Source organism: Scomber scombrus, chromosome 15 (genome assembly GCF_963691925.1).
Source record: "Scomber scombrus chromosome 15, fScoSco1.1, whole genome shotgun sequence".
NCBI classification, from domain to species: domain Eukaryota; kingdom Metazoa; phylum Chordata; class Actinopteri; order Scombriformes; family Scombridae; genus Scomber; species Scomber scombrus.
The window spans coordinates 9,440,257-9,463,959 of NC_084984.1; the positions used below are offsets into that span (position 1 = coordinate 9,440,257).

The 23,703-nt window shown below is 37.1% G+C and overlaps 1 protein-coding gene across 2 annotated transcripts; it reads left to right on the forward strand.

Annotated features, from left to right (window-relative positions):
- Positions 1-1,192: 1,192 nt before the first annotated feature.
- Positions 1,193-18,164, forward strand: ttc33 (tetratricopeptide repeat domain 33). Of its 2 annotated transcripts, none has more exons than XM_062435081.1 (5): positions 1,193-1,268; positions 2,213-2,440; positions 9,011-9,092; positions 12,874-13,005; positions 16,301-18,164. In XM_062435081.1, exons 2-5 carry the CDS (start codon positions 2,214-2,216, stop codon positions 16,673-16,675), a joined length of 816 nt encoding a protein of 271 aa, XP_062291065.1. In that variant the 5' UTR covers positions 1,193-1,268; position 2,213; the 3' UTR covers positions 16,676-18,164. The 2 variants fall into 2 exon arrangements, with proteins under 2 accessions (XP_062291065.1, XP_062291064.1); XM_062435080.1 differs by lacking the exon at positions 1,193-1,268 and adding an exon at positions 1,970-2,087.
- Positions 18,165-23,703: the final 5,539 nt, after the last annotated feature.

Genomic DNA, 23,703 nt, shown 5'->3' on the forward strand with positions numbered 1-23,703 from the left:
CTCACAACAACTGTGTATTGATTTGCTGTGACCCTTCCTTCTAAAGCAGGGGTCAGCAGTTAGGTTCAATGATGGGCCGGTTTTTTCAGGATTTTTCATTGGGGGGCAGTTAATTGATGCAGTGAAAACGCAGATTTATATGTTTATTTCTTCTAATTAATTTAAGGATAAAACAGATTTACAACACTATTAAAGATTGTATCTAAAGTGAAAATGGCATCAACACAGCATTTCTCTTACAATGCCAAAAGTTTCAATTAACATATTAAACTTTAATTTCTGGAAGGTTTATTGGACTTTAGATAGCATGACACTTTTAATGCCTCTGTTGGTGAAGGCAGGATTAGATGCAACAAGTATACATAACAATAACTGGGATCCACAGGAGCCTTGTGTTTATTTTGTGAAAAATGATGGTTTGGTTCGAACTATGAAAGTAAGAATTTTCATCAGAGGGCCAAATATTTTTGCTGCAGGGCCACATTTGACCCACAGGCCACTATTTGCCTACCTCTGCTCTAAGGGGCCAAGTTGACCAAAACTATTCCTGCAAAATGTAATTGGTTGTAGTTACTGAAAAAAAAAGTTATTAAATAACAGTTACTCATGAATTACAAAGTAGTTGTTGTTACATCTGAAGTCAAATCTTTAAGTTTTTGCTCAGGGGGAGGGTTTTTTCCTCATTTTAGAATATTTAACATATTATTGAATACATATATTACTGTTTTAAACTCTGTGAAATCAATATATTTTTATATTTTGTTAATAAATCATGACATGGGTCACAGTACCAATTCAGCCTATGTCAGACTGTTTTTGTTTTTTCATAAAATATCTTGTAATTACATATTTTTTTCTATTTCATAGTTACTTGTTTTTAAAATGACTTGTGAATTCTGCATAATATAGGTAGAGGCCCTGTATAAGCCCTTTTGGGTTTCTTGTTGCTACCTTGCACCATTCTTTTGTTGTTATTTCTTTATATTTGTCTTATTATTGTGCAAAATTAAAAAAAAAAAAAAATGGTGATGATGTACAACATTTTTTTATTTATTTCCAAAAAACAAAACCAAATAGATTTTTTATAGAGAAATAGAGTTTTTTAAAATAATAAATATGTTTTCTCAGCTCTAAAAATAGGGTTCCTGTCCCTTTAAGACATAATGTAAACATTTCTACTGCTTCCGGGTTACTAAGGTCACCATTATGGCTAACAACTAGCTCCTGTTAGCCTGTCTAGTTTTGTTTACGGGCAGCTGCAGAAGTCTGTGCGTATATCTTGGCACATAATCTAATAGTGTTTTACTACCTTAAGAATAATAAGCGCAAAACCTCGTTGTCAAATTCAATGCAGTTTGAGTTTGGATTTTATGGAAAGTGTTAGCTACCATTGCTAACTTTAGCTAGCGTTGTTATGACGGCTGTTTTGTTTATTATTATATTGTTATATTTTCTACACTTGAAGAAGAGACTTAAGATAGTAATATTATGCTTTAATCAGATTGGTCATATTTTATATTATGTTTTATTTTATGTTTTATGTTCTAATTTATTTAACGCTATTTAATTATTATCTTATTGATTTTATGTGTCTTTATTTGGGTTGTTTTGCCTTGTATTCTCTTTTTTAACCTAGTTTAAGTCTAGCTTTTATTAAACTGTATCTCTTTTATTTCATTTTACTTTACTTTTGTCTTTTTAATCTATTTTAACCTCGTTTTCTTACTCTAACTTTTAATAAACTTTTTCTCTTTCCTCTCTTATTTTTCCTTATTTATTTTTTGTTTTATTTATTTTAACTTAATTTATTTAAATTTTCTTATTTATATATTTTGTTTAGTTATTTTTTACTTATTTTATTTAAATTTTCTTATTTATATATTTTATTTAGTTATTTTTACTTTTTCTAAACATTGTTTTCACCCCTTATTTTCTCTAGCATGCATTTGTCTCAGTTTATGTCTTTTAATTTGTACTTTTTTTCTCTCTCGTTGTTTCCTTTTCTTTATGCTGTCCCTTGTTCTGTCTTATTATATGCTTATCAATCGACTGGAAAGCACTTTGAACTACACTAACCTGTATGAAAGGTGCTATATAAATAATGTTTGATTGATTGATAATGTTATATATTACTTTTCTAGTGAGATGGCGCTCATGGTCTGGACAGTCTGTAACCGTCCCCATCACCCACTTCCTTCCTTTCTCTCTACAGGATGGCCTCATTTGGGTGGAAGAGGAAAGTTGGCGAGAAGGTGTCAAAGTCAGCGGTGCAGCAGTTCGAGGCTGAGGCGGAGAAGGCTCCAGATGACGGGGGAAAACAGGACGAGGAGGTGGACTGGCTGCACGCCATCAAACGACGGCGGGAGGTCCTGCTGGAGGACTGTGCAGCTAAGAGCAAGAGACTGAAGGATGAAGGTGCTGTGTTGGCTGAGCAAGGCAGGTGAGGAAAGGTGTGACAGGCAGGCAATTATCAGCCCTTGAGTGTTTGCATTTCATGATAGGTACAGCTTAGAAATAACACACAGGGACATGCCAAGACATACATTGTTAAACAGCTTGTACAGAAAGGTACATAGTAATATGCACTACACCCTTGGTCCTGTGTGTGCATGTGTCTGCAACTAATGACTATTTGGATCGTCAATTAATTTGCAGATTTTTTTTTCTTTATTGATTTATACATAAAAAGTTAGTAAAAATCTTTTTAGAGCCTGTGGCCATGTCTTCAATATGCATGTTTTGTCTGACCAGCACTCCGAAACCTAAAGATTTGTAATTTACTGTCACATGAAGAGCTATTGGTACTGGTATCGGTACGACCGAAATAAATCAATACCAAGTAGGATCGAAACGTGTTTTCTCAAACAATACCTGCAATCAATCTTTTTTGCACCCAGAGCTAAAAAATATGACTGTATGGACTTGCTCGCAGCCAATCAACACAAGTGTTCTTTGATTTAATGTGACATGTGATTGGCCCAGTGCCACAACAGCTACAACCCGTCTGTGGTGGTGAAGTCGCAATTTAGTGCTTATATTCACATGATCGGTATTGAATGAAGTACTCAATTGGTATTGGTATTGCTTTAAGGGTACTTGGATTGGTACTGGTATCATAATTTTTTAACGATACCCAGCCCTAGTCACATATGACAATGTCAAGCGGAAAATCCTCACATTTGAGTTGCTGAAATCCTATTTTTGGGCTGCAACTAATAATTACTTTCATAGCTGAGTAATCTGCTGATTATTTTCTTTATTATTTATTGTTTGGTCCATAAAATAAGAAATAAGTACAAAAAAAGGCCCATCACAATTTCCCAAAAAATAAGATATTCAAAAGTGTTGTTTTATTAGGCCAAAAGTCCAAAAACCACAAATATTTAATTTATTATCATACATGACATACGAAATCACCAGATGCTCATATTGGAGAAGCTGGAACCAGTTAAATTTGGGCATCTTTGATGTAAAAATCACACAAAGTAGTTGTCTCTATTAATCAAGTAATGTTTCAGCTCTACTGTCCAGAGACAGTTTCACCCTCTAAAGACAAGCAATTAGAGAATTCAATGTGAAAAAGGAAGTATAGCATGAGGTTAGCACACTTTTCTCTCCTCCTCCTCTTAATTCCAGATTTACATTTACATTATCTACAGACTAGATTAAAGGATATGGAGTTAGATTTGTTTCATAATGATGTGTGTGTGCAGATCGACAATCTGTGTGTAAATGTGTAATCTGTAAATATAAACACCTTCCACAAAAACAAAAAAAAGATTTGTATACTCACAAAAATATTTTGCATTATTTTTTTAAAAAAGAAAAAAAAAAGCTCATAGAAAGATCCACAAGTGTAGAACTGAGATCCACAAATGTTTTTTCGATTCACAAATAAAAACTGAGTTCACAAATGCTTGTTTAAATGTAAATGTAAATGTTAGGAAGATATTCACAAATGCTTTTCATTTATTTGTAAATTAATTTAATGTATTCACAGATATTTTTTTTATTTGTGGAATTTGTTTTTGTATTTACAGATCCGTTTTATATTTGCAAAATATTTTTGTGAGTATACAAATCTTTTTTTTGTATTTGTGGAAGGTGTTTATATTTACAGATTACACATTTACACACAGATTGTCGATCTGCACACACACATCATTATGAAACAAATCTAACTCCATAAAAGGAGGACAATTTTGCCAATACTCAGGGACATGTGATATTAAAAATTGACCAGAAGAGGGCATCAGTGTACAGAGCATACAGACTCATCCACCACAACTAATGGCTCACGACACACTCGTTGATCAAGATGAGCATTCAAGCAATAATGCATGCACCATCAGCTTAGATCCTTCAAAGCTTGAGGTTTTCTCTTTAATTGATTTAATGGCTTTCTGTGGAAGTGCAAGGTGATATTGCGACCCTTATTAACATGCTCTTGTATAGAGCTGCATTGCAAAAGCCAAAAAGTGCTTTTCCTTTTAGGACAGGACCTGTTAAGCAACAATAACATCTGTTGAGGTCATGGGAAAAGCTGGTATTGTGTTCCATTAAATCATATTCAACATTTGAGGAAAAATTTAAATATAGACTCACTTAATTTTCCAATAGAAAGCACTTAAAATCAATATTTTTGGAAGCCGTATATCTGCTTTTACAATCTTCTGTAGGACCTCCTGAAGTAGGTTAGTAAAAATCATTGCATTGCGAGTATGTGATGTTATTCTTATTATTCTTTAAAATAAACACAGATGTCAGAACACCAAAAAGGCCTCATTCAGTAACCGTCACCTGATATTTCCCCCACAGTAATTGACCGTTTTAGTCAAATAACAATCACTTTGTGAAAACCCATAGTCCGGGGGATGTAATCGTGTTGCCCTTAGTGACTGCTCATAATTGTATTTGCGTGGAGGAAGTGGATTTTGCCGGGGAAATGATGTCTTACTGCTACATAATGGCTATTCAGAGGTTTGGTGTCTGGTTAGGGATGATGGCCAGGAGCATTTTTCCACCCTAACAACATCGACCTCTGATGTCAGTCAGTCATTACTGAGGTTTAGATGCTCCTGATGTAATTGCAGAGTTCCTCTAGTATCTGTTTGTGATTTCCATCTCCTCTAGAACTGCATAGTGCACTGATAGGTGGGCCTATGACTGTAGAGGTATGATATAATTTTTGCAGTTTTTTCTGCTTATCTTATGTGAATATACTATAGTCACAATACACAATTTCCTGTACTGCAGTAGTTACCAAAATCTTTATGGGTTGCATATTCATTTGTTAATGTAGGTAAACTCTGGGCTCCTAATTTTGGCACAACAGGCAGTTGTATGATGCAATTAACATTTCAAGTGAATCGCACTAAAAGTGATTAACACATTTTTACATTTCTCAGACATCAGCTGGAAGGCTTCCAAACCCAAAACTCAAAATTAACCCAAACCCCGCCCCCAAACAAATCAACCACAATTGAATGTTCTGTGGAAGCATCAGCACATTTTCTCATCAGTATCCACCTAGTGCAATTCCTCAGAAACAGTTGGGTGGCACAAACACTTGGCCACGCAGTTGCATATTTACACCTCATGTTACATTTCTAAGAGCAAGTTTGTCGGGAGGTAGTTTTGTGAGTCAACAAGATGTGTCATCACCTAACTTATTATAATCTGTCTGAGTTCCAGTTGACACGCTGAGTCAGTTTTCAGACTAAAACGGACCTGTTTCAACACTTTCCAACACAACAGCACGTATATGTTATTATAAACATTTTCAGTTTTTCGCAGCAGTCTTACTTTCTGTGCATCTCTTTGCTTTCTTTGACTGGTGTACAGAATCATAAGGAGTCGTTTTTAGCTCTTGGGCTTCATGTGGTGCAGCACGTATTGCTTAATATTCCTCACATGATATTGCAGTGTTCTTTGCCTCACTTGTTAGTAAAATGTCCACATGGCCTTAGTTCCATTTCCTCACTACTATAACTCCTAGCAGCAGTATACTGTATGTTTGTTCAGGCCTGACTCTGGTATTGGCTGTAATCTGAAATCACTTTAATAACTGATCTGTGTTAATGGTCTCATTGTGCAGATTTAATTGCTGTGGAATTTTTTCAGGATATCCGTCTCCATAAAGCAATAAAAAAGAAAGATGTAGACATGACAGGTATATTTGCTAAACCTGGGATTTCACCTCATAATCTTTCCAAGCCTTTGTCTTGATCGTGCAATTGCAATGATTCTTGAATCAATATTGACTTGACGAGGAGACGGTTATTAGAGCGAGTGCGAACATATCCTCTTGTCCATTCAGCGTGTTGAAAAAGTAAATATCTGCTCGTCAAAATTGTTAACGATTGTGAACTCTGGTAGACAAATATATGCAAAACAGATCAGGAGACTACAGGGACGACAGCTGCTTGGAGTGAAGCTGCAGTGGCGCTCAATGTTGCTTCTGCCCAAATTGTATGCAAATCCTGGTTATTATCCCTGTGCATGTCTGAAAAGGAGCCAGTAGCTAATCTCTGTGCCCAACTTGCTCAGATAATAAGTTACTGGCTTTGCTGGAAAGATTTTGTTCACCTTGCTGGACCCGCCTGTGTTTATTCAACCTGCTGCTGCCTTCGTATACTCCGTCACACAGGTGGACAGGTGCTGTGGTGTACGCTTGTAGCTGTAAAGCTTCGATAAGCTCAGGGAGCACTTTGGGCCTCATGCAAGAAACACTCTTATTAACAGACTCAGTCTTAGGAGGCACATACTTCTTTTATATTAAAAAAACCCGTAATTAACGTGGTTCAGATCTGTTGTAAGAGTCGTGAACAGATCGTCCTGACCTTATGTCACATAAAGAGAAACTCTTGTTTGATTCAGGATTATAAAGTCTTAATCTGGATAACTTTGGAGTTAAATTTGATTCCAAAATCAACTAAAATGAAATGTGTAACTAAAACAAACAAAATTAATATTCTGTTCACCCATGACGATATCATCATCATTGTCGTCATAGCTTGCTAATAAGCTGGCAGGTTTTTTTTTGATTTTATGGATTTTTATTGGCATATTTTAGTGCTGAAACTACATTTCAGTAGTTGCTGGGAAACTTTTCTCACTCCAACAGCTGCCTCTGTGTCTTTCTGGTGGTTTCTGTCTAATATCATCTTGTGTTCCAGCTGACAGCAGCGTTTGTTTGAGTCCAGTGTGAAAATATTCTACCCTACAGCGGGTAGGCTAGAATATTTTCTCATCTCATATCTTGGACAGTCACATCTCTTGTCCGCCTCTGATTACGGACAGCTTTGCTTTAGAAAGATTTTTCTTTTAAAACATCTAACTTCATGTCTAAACATTTCCTCACACTGCAATGTTCCTCTGAAGACACATTGTTGGCAGCTGTATTAATATTTTCTGATTGTTACAGATTAAATGTTGTTATATTTTTGTCTGCTGATTACTAAAAGCATAAATAAATTCTTGTTTTTATTCTCTGGGAACATTTTTTGTAAATGAAACTGCAGAACAGGTTGCTTTACATGGCAGTCTTAGGGGCGTTGATTGTACTAATGATAAAATCTCACGAACGTGCACCTCCTCACGAACAGGGGACATTCACCAGGCTGAAATGAGCGATTTACGACAAGTTTGGACAGTTAGGAGACCTCAGATGAGCAAACGTCACAGAAAAACAATCAGGGTGTTTAAAAAAAACAAAAATGCTCTTTGTGCTGGAAGTCATTTTTCCTTTTTACGATTAGTAGACCAGAGATCAATCAATTGTTTAGCTTCTTATTTGAGTGATTTGTGGTTAGGGTGATAGCAAACACTGACTGAAATATGAATCAGCCATTTTTAATAGAAGTCGATTAATCTCCGCTTTTCAGAAATTCTATGTAAGATTATAATGACGGCAAATAGGCAGAATTCCAAAAACATAAATGACCTCTTCACTGAACATACATGTGGCACTGTTAGGTTATATATATATATATTTATATTTATATATATATATATATATATATATGTAATATCTCAGAGTGAAGATAATGAATCTAAGTGTCCAATTTCATAGCTTTAGCTCATTCTTTTTGTGAGTCAGTCAGAACTAAACCTCAGCTACAGTCAGCACAAAGCCACATTTAACCAGATTTAGTGCAACATGTCTGTGTCGGTCGATAGCTGATCTTTGGGTAACTTTGACACTGTAATCAACAAATATTCATGCACCAAATTTAATTCAGATGTCGCTGCCTAAACAACTACTCTTCCAGGGGTTCATATTACAATAAAGTAAATATGAGCAATGTTGGAACATAGACTACATAATGTACATTAAACAATATAGTTAAAACATTTCCATTTGCATCTAGCAGTACAATTAGGTGAAAACTATACAGAGACCTGTATAAAATATCTTAAATAGAGCCTTTTAAATTGGTTTGATGAGTAAAACCAGAACCACAATGATAATGTCAGTGCAATTAAACACATTTGCTAAAAAATCAAAGGAAAAATAATATAAATGATTTAACGTATTTATTTTTCAGCCCTGTCTTTTAAGAATAACATTCAATTTATTTTTAAAGCTTTTTTTATGGGATATTATTGAGATTTGTTTTTTTTAAATGAGTGTTTCCTATAATTTGTCTTTAATTGGGGTAGCATTGTATGTCTTCATTTGCTTGGTGTGTGTGTGTGTGTGTGTGTGTGTGTGTGTGTGTGTGTGTGTGTGTGTGTGTGTGTGTGTGTGTGTGTGTGTGTGTGTGTGTGTGTGTGTTATTCTTAACTTATATTTTAGAATACAGACAATATGACTGCTTCAAAACTTCCTAAATAAAGTTAATCTTCTACATCTTAACCCTTTGCTCAACTTTCAGCCATTTGAGATTAGCATGCATTTTCTATATATTTGAGTTTATGTTATGATAAACAAGAACTCCCATGTGATGGCTGATTAATCTGCCAGTTCTCTCTGTTAGATTTGAACCATAATGTGTGTTTTCTTCAGGCACTGGGAGGCCATCAAGAAGTGGGACGAGGCCATTCACCTGACACCAGAAAACTCGTCACTGTATGAGATGAAGTCTCAGGTATATAAACCCATATTTTACTATTTATTTACACACATTTATCATCTAATCTACTGTTGTTATTTAAGCAGCAAGGTGATGTGGTTAAAATTGGCACAGTACAAAGTGTGTCTAAAATGGGATGTAATCCAACAGCTGCCTTGAGACTTTGGGGTTTTAAGATTGGGTTTGATGATATCTAAAAGAGCTGTTTTCAAAATATACCAAGGAAACCACAGCCAACCTACAACAACTTGTTTTGCAGTTTGAAACTTTACATTACAGAACAGGCATTGCATTACTGTCTTTAGGTCTGGAAATGTGACTGACCACCAGCATGCTATCTATGCATTCCTGCTTGTGTCCAGTGTGTGTATGCCATTATTTATCAGCCATCATGGCCACTCTTCATGGCCCTTTTTCCACTGTCACTTTGGTATGCCGTCAAGTCAGATAGGTGTTATCAGCACGACGGTGACACAGCTGAAACTCATCAGCTTGTTTTCAACAGCTTTAATGCTTTATCTTTTTAGCTCAATTTTCCTGTTCCTCTCTCTCTCTTTCTCTCGTTCCTTTCACTTCCTCTTCCTCTGGGTTTGTGTCTTTGTGACTTCTTTTATTTCTTGTTCTGCCTTCACTTTAACTCTCCTGCTCTTCAAAAATACAGTAGGCATCTTTGACAAAATTATTCACATATTATGAATTTGGGAGGAGAAGCCACAGGAAGTGGACGTGGCCCTTTTACATTATCTCTTATTCATTTACTTCAAGTAACACAATAAAATCTCTTCCTATATCCCTAACCATTCACATGCCGTATTGTATGCCTAATATAATAGTGTCCATTATAGGATATTTGAGAAGGAAATCATTAGAGGACCAGGCCTGGAAAACACCACCACAAAAAGCTTTACAATGCGACCAAGTTGTAGTATGACATAAGCAAAGACTTCTGTTTTTTACTTAGATTCAGTTTCAGTGTGTGTGACTACACACGTATAGCACATCTAACCTATTAGTGTCCATTATCAGTGTCATATTATTCACGTTGGTTAGTCTGAAAATAGAACAGGCCTCATCAAAATCCCATTACTGGGCCAGATGACGAAGGTAGTTACACTGGTTACACTGGCCATTTACTTCTCCTCATCACTTACGTGAAACAAACAAGGGCCAGGGCTTTTTCTATAGCTTCTCCTCAGCTCTGACATATGTCGGAGGCCAATAGACAGGCTGAGTCTGTTGATGCTTTTAAGATACGCATTAAAACCCACTTTTATTCTCTGGCTTTTAATTGTGTCTAACATGTTTTTATTTCTATCTGATTCCTTGTGTTTTAAATTGTGTTTAAACTTGTTAATCTGTTATGCACATTTATGCCTTGATGCATGTATCTGTACGCATCTCTGTCTGTCTTTGTCCTTGACTTTGGTGCAAAATCGGTTTCCTTTTTAAAATGCTATATTAATGAAATAAAACTTGAAACGTGAAACTTTCCTGCTAACTAACTCAATCAGCTTGTGCCTAATACATCCCCTGTCTGTCTGTCTCAGCGGACCGTAGCGTGCTCTGGAGGAAACTAGCTCCATTTCTAACACTGTCATCACATCTTCCCGGCTGTATGAATGATTTCAACCTAACGGGAATCTGGCTGATTGTGAGAAATGACCTTTTTAGTCATTGAAACTTCTGTAGATTTCCCCAAAGTGGCAAATTCAGGAGCTCAGTTGTGCTTTTCCTCATGTTAATTGGGACTTTGAGGTTAATCGGGCTGTTCCAAGACACTTTTCTCAACTTTTTTCATTGTGATATCTCCATTCAGTAGAAGTGCTCCTTGCATGTTAATAAGAAACACAGGTATCAAGGCAATAATAACGCTTCTGCCTTGATGCTGGACATGGTTTAGGTGCAGTGAACCCTTATGAATTCAATTTATCAAGCACCTATTCTGTTCATGTGTCCTAATTCCATGTTGATGGGTTATTGAGAAAAACACCAAACACTTAAAGGCGACATAAGATGCTTGTGTGACTTTCTGTCATTTATATACCGTTATGATGTCAAATGTCTTTGTTAAACATGGCAAAAGTTTCAAAACTCGAGGTGAATGTATGCAAAAATGACGCATTAAGTCAAAACTCTAAATGCTTCGTTTGCAACATTACTTCTACTTCCCCATCAAACTGACGTCATATGGTTCACATGGTTCACACAAGCCCACAAACGGCTGTTCTTTACCCTTTGTTGTCATTGCGGAAGTTGTTCCATGGGTTATTCGGGTTGTCCACTTGCATTTTTTGCTTTACATTTCTACTAAAGAACAAGAAAAAGAAGTGAAATAAGTCTACTATTATTTGTTTATTTAGCCTCTAATACATCGTGTTTCAGGTAGAGGCTGAGGGACTGCATAAAGGGCCAGTATAAGATAAAAAAAGAATGATTTTTAAGCTGTAACTTATGAAAAATATTCTAGTAGAGCATCTGAAAAAAAATATGGATGTGGAAATGTGCATGAGACGTCCCTTTTAAGAGGTACTACTCCTCACTCTTTCTTTCTGTGATGTCTGTGATTAACCAGATTCCTAATCTCTGATATCACACTTTATTTCTAGCACAGTAGACTTGCTTTACACTACCCTGCACCTGTATGGGTGTGAGATTTTCAAACAAATATAGGTGTGATGCAAGATGTTTTAGGGACTTATATCACGGCTGCAGCCTCAAACAAAAGAAAATAACACTGTAGTGCATAAAACCTTAAATGATAAAAGTCTTAAATAACTTTAATAATTTTGACTCAAATTAGTTTGCTGATTTTACAATGCAAACTCATCCACAAACGTATCACCTCCTTGACAAATGGTTCTCTACATGACAGCAGAATTAAACCATATCCCCACAAAACCGCAGATTGTTTTTCTTACTTAGTGTCTGAATGAAAGATGGATTCAACTTTGGTTCTGGCAGAGTTGAAGAGGTTAATGAGTGCAACGCTGTTAAATGTGAACATAGATAAATGAACAATGTAGTAATTTACAGAATGTAATCCTGTTGTTGTGCTATGTTGTGTTATGATGGATGAGTCACATCAGTGGAGCTGCAGGGCTGCAACAATGTTATTTTAGAGTACTCCTCGTGCACAACTGGTATTTTTATGTGCGGGTCGGTCACAGGAACATCTTAAGTCAGTTCGGTGTGCGGTGGTTAAAGTTATTTTAATAGTCTGAATTAATCTGTTGATCCATTTTTAAATGGTGATAATGCCTGTCAAAAATCACCAAAGGCCATGGTAGAATTTCTTCTTTTGTAACAGTGCAAAAACCCAAAGATATTCAATTTGAAATGATATGAAATTGAGGGGGGGAAAACGGCAATATCGTCACATTTGAGAGGTGGGCATTTTTGCTTGAAAAATAATTTAAACTATTAAAATAGTTGCGGTTTCTGTTGATTTACTTATTGATTTATCAGCTAATTGTTCAGCTCTACACATCATCACATAGAACTTATAAGAACTGGAAAATATTGAGAAATATTGTTTGTTTTTCTTCTGTTACATCTTATATCTGAAATGAATAGATCTCTCTCCTCTGTCAAAGGTCTGTTGTTTTGACAGATAAAATATAAAGGGTTAAATGCTACTTTTCTTTTATAGGTAAAGTCATTACATAACCTTAATTTAACAATGTTCTTTATTTTTTTACTTTTATTAATATCATGAATCACTCTTTGGTTCTTTGTGAAGATGGCTCCATGCTCACTATAAACACGTTCCATCTCTAACCGTCTCGTGTCTCCGCAGGTGTTGACCATCCTGCAGGAAGTCTTCCCAGCTGTGAAGGCGGCAGAGATGGCAGTGAAGTTCCGCCCTCTTTGGTGGGAGGGCTGGCAGACTCTGGGCCGCGCCCAGCTCAACCTGGGAGAGGTGGATCTGGTGAGTACAACCGGCAACAGACTCCAAATTGAAACTAATTAGAATACGGTCTGCTCGTAAATGCTGTAAATATACCGTAAACAAAGGCAAGCACCAGATGGAGGAATTTGTGAGTCATATTGAGGGGGGGAAAAATCATAAGATCTTTGTTTGCTAATTACAGACGATGATGATTTACGGTGGTGGCGGCAGTGCTCAATTTGGCGATTAAAATCAAATGCTTCATTGTACTCAAAAAGGCGCCATTTTGTCTGTGCTACCACCCTTCAAGCTGGCTCATGGGTGCCACTAAATTTAAAGACTCTACCAACATTAACTTGGTTACATAACAAATTATGTCTTCGCGCTCAGTGATTCATTATTGATCGGGAATGTCCATATTTTCATTTGAATGCTTGATTTTGCAATTACATACACGTGTTTTCGTAGCTGTCCATAAATCAGCTCGGTTTTGACGAGCCGTTATGATCCGTCAATCATTCCTGTTTGCTACTTCTGTTTTTTTTTTTTTTTTTTGCAAACTCCCTCTGTGCTTCTTTCAAAGCACACCCAGGTGCCTGGGGCCTCGACGATTGCTTAAATTGCCCCAGAACACGCCGGGACCTGTGGGGTGTATGAAAACTGCAGATCATAGTTACACCGTTGACCCATTTTAGAGCCAAGCAACCCCCCCCTCCCCCAATGGCGCTGTGTGCAGCTCCTACATGTCCTAGAGCAAGAGACCTGTCCTACGGCACCAAAAAACAACAATGGGAAGTGTTGAAAGTTACCTGAGCTAAAACTATGTCAAATATAGACACACCTCCCTTGTATAATGAAGCTATTGGGAAGGAAGAGAAAAAAAGATCTATTTATAGCGAGGCGTGTTCAGTCGAGTCTTAGAGCTTTGTATGCATCAACATGTTTGAGTGGTGCCTGATTTTGCAAATGTGAGCGATTCCCCATTTTCTCTTCGCCTCATTTCTTTTCCCCTCTCCTGTTTAATCTCCACTCCTGTCTGTCTCACTCTAATAAAATGTGGAAAGTACCCAAATTAAACAGGTAGCCTCTGATTTTGTTTTTTTTTTACTTTTTGTTTTTTTGGCTTTTCCTTTCTCGTATTGTTAAGAAAATGTTAGAAGCTGTCACCGATGGCAGCGCAGCAGGGCAGCTCATTCACTATTAATCTTCTCATTATTATCATTAAGTTCTCTTTGGCCTTTTTGGATTTCCAAGAGAAGCCGTTAATCTGCCGTTAAAGTCTGTTGAAGGGCACTTTGGAAATGCAAGGGCTGATTGGACTCGAGTCTGTTCAAGACGAAACTTGATACAATGTTTGTGGTGCAGACAGTACCATTTGTCAAAAAATCCATTACAGTTACATCTTTTCAACAGACCTTTTCAGTCGAGGCTTACAGTGCAGGTTATTACAGGCTGGAAACGTTTCACGCTGAGTCCTAAGCTGTTCTGCTTGATTCCCATAAAGAGGTTAATGGATGAAGATGAAGTAGAAGAAACCTACAAACTGATCTACAACTATTTGTTTAATTACCAACTATATTTATTTTCACTTTTACATTTAAAATTCTCTTTTTTTTGCCGTCCCCATTTTGTTGTAAAGTCATTGTTGTTTAGGATCAACAGGGCGACCCGTACATTAAATACCAGTGTGTGTTTGTGTTTTCATGCACGTGTTGTTTGCATCAATGACACTTTAACCACAAGTTAACCACAAGGCTTTTAGTTTCAGCGCCGATCACATTTTCATAAGAGGTGTTGTTGCCCTCTGAATTACTGACAACAGGTGCAGTAACCGAGAAGCTGAACTTTATTCGATACAGATGTGAAGTTGTCGTATCTGTACGTATCACTTGTAGAAGTAGTGCACTAATGTAGTGTTGCACTTCATAAAGCTGGAGCCTTGTGATGAATAGATTAAAATAGAATAGTCCATCGGAAGCTGACTCATAATAGTAAATATGTTACACCTCAACAACACAGAATCCTAAAGTTTCCATAACCCCGATGATGTCAATACCAGTCCTTTTGTCCAGAATTAACAATGCTCCTTCACAGCCTCAGAAGACATTATACAACTGTTTTTACAAGCTGAGTCGAGTGTAAAAGTACCTTATGTGTAGAAATGGTGGAGTGCTCCTTTAAAGTAAAACTTAAAGATCCACACTGGCAGGTTTTAAGAAATATAAAAAATATATAAAAAATCTCATTATAAATCCAGAAGCTATGAATTTCAAACATTTAATTGCGATATGCAATGTATCTGCTACTTCACTGAAAAGGTCATTCTCAGTGTATGTGCAGTGGAGGTTTCAAGTTTCCACATCGCACTTGTGTAAGTTGAATACCGGACAAATCAAATGCTTCACATGCTTTAAGCTCAGATTTAAGTTGAGCACAGAGAAAGTTTCCTCCTTCAGCAGATGATTGTGAAAACACACTCGGCACGTATCATTCTGCACACTGATGCTCCAACATATAACTGAAGAGGCAAAAAGCAAAGCACATTTTTGCAAGGAAGGTAAACTTTAAAATCCAGTGTCCTTTGAGTCATTTTCAAACTCACTCAAAAAGGTGTTTTGCTTATTTGTTACTTGCTGGATGTTTGAGCCTCACTGTGCACAGTGGCTTTTCCCAACTGAATGGATTCGTCACCATATTAACATGGGCCATCCATTATGCAACTATTTTCAAACGTTCAGCATGTGGTTGCCAGGTTTCAGTCATTTCCTCCCCAGTCATGTGTCAGAAATGATTTATGAGCTCGTTAGTCACCATTTATTTCGCCATCTCACAGGTGACAAATCGTCACAGCTCCAGATTGGCAGTATGTCCTGGAACTTATTGGAAGCCGTTTTTATTTCAGTTCGACAGAACAATAATGTCAGCGTAGACCTACAAATGCACAGTCAGCTAAGAGGTATTGATGTCTTCTTAATGAAACCCGTAAATCTGCCTGAAATACAGCATGAAGACCGTAAGGTGCTTGTTTATGAACATACTGATAATGCATCCACCTGCTTGTTCATCTGCACCGATGGCAGTGGTGCCCCATTCATCTGTGTGAATTACAGTGAAGCACAAATGGGCTTGAAAGAATTCAGGCTTCAATTTGTTAGAGATCTTAAAAATGACAGCTTGAGTAAGTGCTCCTTTTTTTTTTTTAAGAACACGTAAAAAAAAAACTGTTTAGCACAACAAAACCTGATGTTTTGTCTTCTGATTCTTTTTCACATCCATACATTTTGGTGTTAGATTATATTTGAATCATAAACCGCTGTCTGTACTGTGCCTGCAGGCTGTGAGGTCCTTCCAGGTTGCAATCCACCTGTGCCCATCAGAGCGCACCCTATGGCAGGAAGACCTGTTGTGGGCATCGAGGTTACAGGAGCAGCATACGGCAAACAATGATAAGATTCGCCAAGAGGAGGAGACCAAAAACCAGATCCTTAATGCCCCGGAGCTCGAGCAGGACTATGACTTCGAGTCTGACGAGGTGCTGGCCGCCTGCGTTGCGGTCGCCGAGCGAGAGACACGCTATGAGGAGCTGAAGAGGACAGCTGTGGTTATGGACGCTGAGGGAAATATAAAAAATGTACTCACTGGGGAAGAGGGATCCGAGGACACAGTGACACCATCAAAGGAGCAGTTTGTCAAAGCAAGAGGACTTTGAACTCGTCTCAGCTGAATTTATTGTCCTGGTTACATTTTTTAGTGCTGAATGGTGAGAATCAGATCAGAAGCCAGCACGATGAGAACTGACAAATTCTTGTAAAGTGCAACAGATTGAAATAACATTTTAGTTGTACTCGTGTTCTACGTTTTCCATCCGTATAATGTTCATTTACAGAACATGCAAATTGGTATGCATGCTTTAAAGGAGTAGTTCACATTTTTTTGAAGTGAAGTTGTATAAGGTACTTACCCATAATACTATGCTTGCTGCGCACTGTATAATCCTGCAAATCAGCTGATTCGGTCAGAGAGTGCATACAGTGAATGGTATGCATAGAAATATGGAAGTTTTCTGGTGTAGTTAATGTAGAAGTTTTAGTTTCCAATGAAAGGGCTGTCTGATGGCAAGGTGAAAATATTCTGAATATTGCATGCACTTAAACTGATTTAGTTTGTCTTAAGTGAGCCTTTAGTTCGTTTTCTAAAATACATTTTACTGCTGGGCCCATCCACAGCAATAAATTGCTTAGTTTCCATGCCAGTACTCTTGTCTGCTTCTCTAAACTGGGAGCGTGCCGACCCAAATCTACTGCAGGTATTCACTGACTATGGATAACTACTTCATACAACCCCACTTGGAAAAAAAATCAAAAATACAAACTATCCCTTTAACTTAACATGCTCAAAGATGAAAGATATTTCAAACTCATTTCTGGCTCATTAAGTCACATTAAACTTTAGACTCATGTTTCAGTCAGTAAACATCTACCCTCCACTGAAAAAGAGATTTATGTTCACATTTAGGAAAGTAACATCAGGATACTAATGTGCAGCAATAAACTTTAACATCCTCTAGTTGTAGTTATGTTTCATGTGGACAAGACACAATAACACTTTAATAACTAGTGTACTCTGCGGTTACATTACAATCTGCTTTCCGACATTCTTCCCACTGCTTGATAGACTCCGATGGTTCAGATGGAAATAAAAACATTTTAAACTGCGGTTGGTCGAAATTGGCACATTTTTTTTGGCTGATTTTCAATTGGAGTCACTTGTAAAGTTTGAACACAGTTTACCCAATAAAACTTCAAATAAAGAAAACAAAGAAAAAAGGGAAATAGCAAATATGTGGAACATGATTAAAGTATTGGAAAGCAACCCACACTGATGTAAAACAGTAGTTCTCTGCGTTAGCCAGAAAATCCTGGGAAAATCAAGGCACTTATTGAAACCTGATGGCACGACCTGTGAGGTGCACGTAACTTTGTGTGACAGTTTGTAGCTGGAAAAAAAGGAAATTAATTTGTCAATAAGTGAATAAATGTGAATCAGAATGTGTCACAGGTCTCAGTTTTTCCTGCACTTTTCTTTTTGGGGGGACCAGGGGGATGAATTGTAGAATAGTTATAAGAATGAACCTCACAATGTATTTAGCACCTAGAGCAAAGTAACAAACTGCTTCATAATAAAAATATTTAAATGAAGTTATTGTAAGATTCCTTTTGTCAAATATGTAAAAATTAGAAGACATTTCGATACTAAATGCAGCACTTTAAGACAAAACACACACACATTCATATTAAAGTAGAATCATATGCTGCAGATTATAGCCAATTTAGACAGATGACATTTGTTGAGTCTTTAGAACAATAATCTATTTAAAACGATGACTTGAACGAATCTACAGCATAAATATTTACACACAGAACAATACTGGAGCAAAAATGGCTAAATTAAATAAATCGAGCTACTGCACATTCAAACCTCTCATTTTCTGAAATTATCAGGGGGGGGGAAAAAATCACCTTTTTTACGATGTTCTTTAGAGACAAACCACAGTATTTAATTGCAGTAACAAAGAACATGAAGGGTACAAAAGACAGTAAACCACAATCTGCAGATTTCTCTATGTTTGCTTTCCAACAGCTTTAGTTATTTCAGAGTCATTACTTCTCATAAAATTCCACAGTGATACCTCACAATAACCACATCGGTATCAAATCACAAAGGAAAAATGCTTCAACAGTATTTTAACATCTTGATTAAGTTTAATTTGGAGTGCGGGAAACATTATGTTTTGTTTGATAAATAACAAAGGTCTACATTTTTTGGATGTTAATAAAGAATGAATATTCAAATAATAATCAAATATTTCCTGCTTTTTTAGAAAAATAAGTTGTATAAATGTCATAGGTAATGCTGGATTTGATGATGCAGTATTTATCTTCTTAAATAGATTAAATGTTGTCTGTCAGTCTTCTTTAATGTGTAATTTATGTACTTGTACAAAGGTGACAATATTTGTCTACAATGATAACTAAAGGCATTCATTGTGGTTATAGATTTTTTTGTATGATTCATCATTGTGCCACTATGCTCAGCAGAGTAAGTGAAACTGGAGTAGCACAAAGGTTTCTTTGTGCTCTGAAGGCCAAAAGACAACATTCACCTTAATGGAAAAGAATATAAACTGTGTTATCTGGGCTGCTCAAGTAGTGCTTCTCAGCTTTGTAGGGCAGCATAAATATAGAAATAATTGAGTTTCTATAAAAGGGCCTCTTTAAGTCCCGGGATATTGCAGCTTCTGTGTGAAGTTAAATCAGGACATAATATGAACATTAATTTCTCCACAAGGTGTATGCCAAGCTGTTGAAATAATATGCCATGAAAACGCCTTCTTTTTTTTTTTTTTAAATGTCATATCATTCAAAGGTTACTTGTCAGAGGAGCAGGCGGCTGCTATAAAGCAAACTGAAACATAATCATGCAAGAGGAGACACATACTGATAGCTGTTTTAAAAATAAGTCTATATAGTAAATGACAAAGACACAGAACAACTTCCTACAATTTGATCCAAATTAGATACACAAACACAATAAAAGGTGATTACATAAGTATATTCACACCCTTACCTGGGACACACCTTGATACATCTAGATGCTTGTGCAGCTGTTATTTTTCCAAGTTGCATAATGAGATAAATGGAGGTCACCTGTCTGACAAAAACTGCAACGTGAAGACGGAAGATCATTCAAACCCAAACATGAGACAAGCTTATTCAAAAGAACCAACCTGGAAGAAACAATATGCAAGAAAAGTCATATATAAAGGAAGAACCGTCTTTGATCTGAAATTCTACTAATTGGTCGAATTAAACACCAATGCTGGGCATGCCGGAGGTAAAGGGACAAATTAGCAAAATGGAGAGTAACAGTAACAATCTCAGGAGATAAGAGGCCACATGAAACAAGCATGTTGTAGCAGGTAGACTTAAACTGATGAAATGTCTTCAGCCATATTCAGATTTAATCAGGCGTTGCAGTGCCCCCTTCATCACAGGGTTGAGCAGAGGTGTGGTCATGAATATAACCAAACTAGCAGCTCTGTGAGGCTGTCATGGATGTCTTAAGAGAAGATGGATAAGGTTTGGATGTTGATGCCAGTTTTTCCTAGTACCTACTTGGTATTGTAGCAAAAAAGAAAAGAAATCCCCTGCAGCCCAAAAAGCATATTCCCCATAGACTGCTATTATACCAGTGAAGTCTATAAAACTATTGACAGGACACCTCAAACTGCAAAAAAAAGTAATTGTTCACTCACACAAGATTGTATATTTGTAAAACATTCCTAGAGCTTAGAAAAGTGATTTTCAAATTGTTGATTAAAATTGTCCCAATATGCCAAGCGGGAGCTCGCAGGCACAAGGACGCAAATCCAGAAGCTAGAAATCTTTTTTGAGTTATTTTTATTCAACTGAATAGGTGCCACCTTTGAGTCCGGTATCAATTTCCTACAATACATCCTGCAGCTACTTAGGCACAATGAGGTTTTGAGCTAAATGCTAACATCAGCATGCTAACAAGCCCACAACAAAATCAGCGTGTGTAGCAGTTCTTGGTGTAGCATTTTAGCATGCTAACGTTTGCTAATTAACCCTAAACACAAAGTACAGCTGTGGCTGAAGGGCATGTCATTAGTTTTGCAGGTTTTTGATTGTCACCCAAAGTTTTGGACAAATTAACATTTTTATCTGATGATGGTGCTAGATCATAGATAAAACAGTGGATTAATAAAGTTATGAATTCATCCTGATGGCAGCATATCTGAACCAAATTCTTTGGAAGTCCATGTAATACTTGCCAAGATTAAACAATTACACTAGAGAGCAACAACGCCGTCCCTTGAGTCACATAATGTTGAAACACACAGGTTAAATGGGCCAGAAAACAGGATGCGTCAGTGATCATATCCCTAACAAAGACCACAACAAATATCTGGACTGGTCAGACGACGTGGCAGTCTTGTCCAAAAAGTTCTAAAGTGATTTCCATATGCTGACACTTCCTTTGAAATGTGTCAAGGACTGTTTACTGGGGAGGTGGAGAGGGATTGTCCTCCCCAAATTGTCCTCTAGATTCCACAGAAGAGGTGTGTTAGATGAGTATGATAGCCAAGCTTTTGTCTAGTTTATATTAATCCCTAGTGTGCATGCGTGACCAAGTGTACCCTTCGTACTCTTCCAACCGTACAGTGCCAGGGAAGTGTACCGTACTCAAGCATGGTACACTTGCACTCACACTAGCCAAATAATCCGGATTTTAGGGGGCAAACATGCTTGGGCACGGTACGATTGCCTAGTGTGAGTAACGATTGCCTAAGGGCGTACTCTACTCATACCTCACACCTCTGACCCCCTGCATGAAACTGGGGAACAGGATTCCTGGGAAATCTTATCAAAACCTTTTCCAAATTTCCAGGGAATTTAATGACAAGAAACAGGGAAAAAAATATTATAAAAAAATAAAACAAACACAGAATATTGGTGAAATATATTCATGAGAATGTAGGCAGACAGTTTACTCTCATAAAACATGCAGCACATGTGTGTTCGCATGCTGTGAGCTGGTAAAACACAACACAGCGAATCAATTAACACAAGGCACTATGTTTAAAAAGCGCAAGCATGTACTTCTGAGTCTGACCTTGTGGATTGCCTATGTGGTATAATCCTGTAACACCTTTATAATAAAACATTTTATGTTGACTTCAAGTGATCATTCAGCCGTAGAATAGACTTAGTTTAACTTTATCCTTGTTGTATTTCATGTTGCTTGAAATGACCAGGACTAACATTTATTTCCCAGAATTCCTAGAAAAATTGCTTTCTTCTCCCAGGAATTAAAATGTCTTATTTTTCAGCAACAGACTGCTACACCCACAATGTAAGATGGAGCGCTTGTGCAATTCCTTCATCCCAAAAACAATCAGACCATTTATCAATATACTGTAACACTGTTGTAGTCTCTGTTACCAGCACCCATCACTTATAACATTGCAGCTACTTGGTATAATACATCTCAGGAAGTATACCTTATCTATTCATTGATTATTTATTTATCATCATGTTTATATTATATTTCACCCTTGTGCAGTAAGACTTTACATTGTTTTCTCTTTTTGTGCAATCATCCAATTTCCTTTGCAACAGCCTATTTTAATACATTGCTACAAACCATGAATGTATGACCACGGCAGTCTCTCTTTTTCTTCTAATTTTGAGCTGCTGTAATAAATATGATGTGTGGCGATTAATAAAGTTTCATCATCATCATAATTAAAACCTTCATTAAGTTTTAGAATAACTTTGTGAAGCTGCATGTTGTAGACTTCCTGTTATGACCTTGCTCAAGTTGCTACAACAAAAGGAAGATATGCCATCACTAATGCTTAACAAAAGATAATTTATCGAATCAAATGTAATATCAGAGCAGGTACATGATGCATGAGTGGAGAGTACATGTATAGGTGTTGGAAGGTGCATAAAAGCAAGAGAAATAACTAAACCAAAGCAGGTAACAGAAGCAGAGAGCTGCAACCAGCAGCAACCACAAGCAATCATAGGACAGTGAGAGAGACTGACGCAGCTGCAGCCTGGACTTTAACAACCTGGCAACCTTGTGGACCCTCGGGCGTTGCCATGAGCACCTGCAAAAACAGAGCAGACAGGTAAATCACAAGGGTCACAGAAAAAGGTGACACCAGATGTCGTCACACTGCCCAAACGTAATCCTAAATAAATCTCTCATAGCAAAATTTTCTGCAAATGCTGTACTTATTTTTATATATCCATCATCTCCTGGATGCCCCATTGCTCTTTGCTCCACGGTTGTATGAAAAGGCCGCAACTGTTTTATGAGTGGCATCTTCTAATAGCCGATTGTTTTCACAGACTCCTCGTGACAGGGGTTCAAATGTCTAAAACAGCCTGTCACTGTCACATATACTGTAGTGCATTAGTGGCGTTAGATGATGAGGTGGGGAAAGAGGGGACAAGTTTCCAAGAAGAATCATTTTTCCTTTTGCCCTACATTTGAATCCTATCACAACTGTTTTGTCAATCATTATTTTCTGCCTCTCGAGAGACTCTACAGCTTTAACAGATTTCTCAGTCTGAGGTCACGGCTTCCTTAATGGGATATTGTTCTCGGAGGGAGGTTTTGCTGCTCTCGGAAGGCTTTGGACACCGGCCACTTTGGACCTGGAAATCTTCAGGGTCGAAGAAACCATCTGTCTCCAGGAGAGAGGTGCCATGCCATCTGAACTGACTATTGGTAAGACATGTGTTTTAGCCATCAGGACTATGGAGAATAAAAGGATAAAAGCTGACCAAGGGCCTATTTTCTCAGTAGATAAATGACACTGGCAGTGACATGCTGGCGAAAGAAAATGTTATTGTATAAAGTTGATTTGAAAACAGGCTTGAATTTCAGTATGGATCTGTTTGCGCAAGATCTACATCTGTTTTTACATAGCAATAAATTACACTCTACCAATTAATGTTTCTGTGAGTGGCTTTGCACTAATTCTACGCACGTCACTATCCTTCAGGTTTAGTTGTTTTGCTTGATAAAGATTCAACTTCCTTCTATTAACCTCAAGTGATTTAAATCTATTTAATTTTTCCATCATCAAGTTGTTCAACTCTAACAATAATATTACACACACACACACACAGCAAACAC

Bases quoted from the DNA above. Each gene is read 5' to 3' on its own strand.
- ttc33 (XM_062435080.1), top strand. From the start codon at position 2,008: ATGCTGTCCCTTGTTCTGTCTTATTATATGCTTATCAATCGACTGGAA. The intron at 2,441-9,010 runs GTGAGGAAAGGT...TGTTTTCTTCAG, and splicing joins GTGTTGGCTGAGCAAGGCAG to GCACTGGGAGGCCATCAAGA. The intron at 9,093-12,873 runs GTATATAAACCC...GTGTCTCCGCAG, and splicing joins TGTATGAGATGAAGTCTCAG to GTGTTGACCATCCTGCAGGA.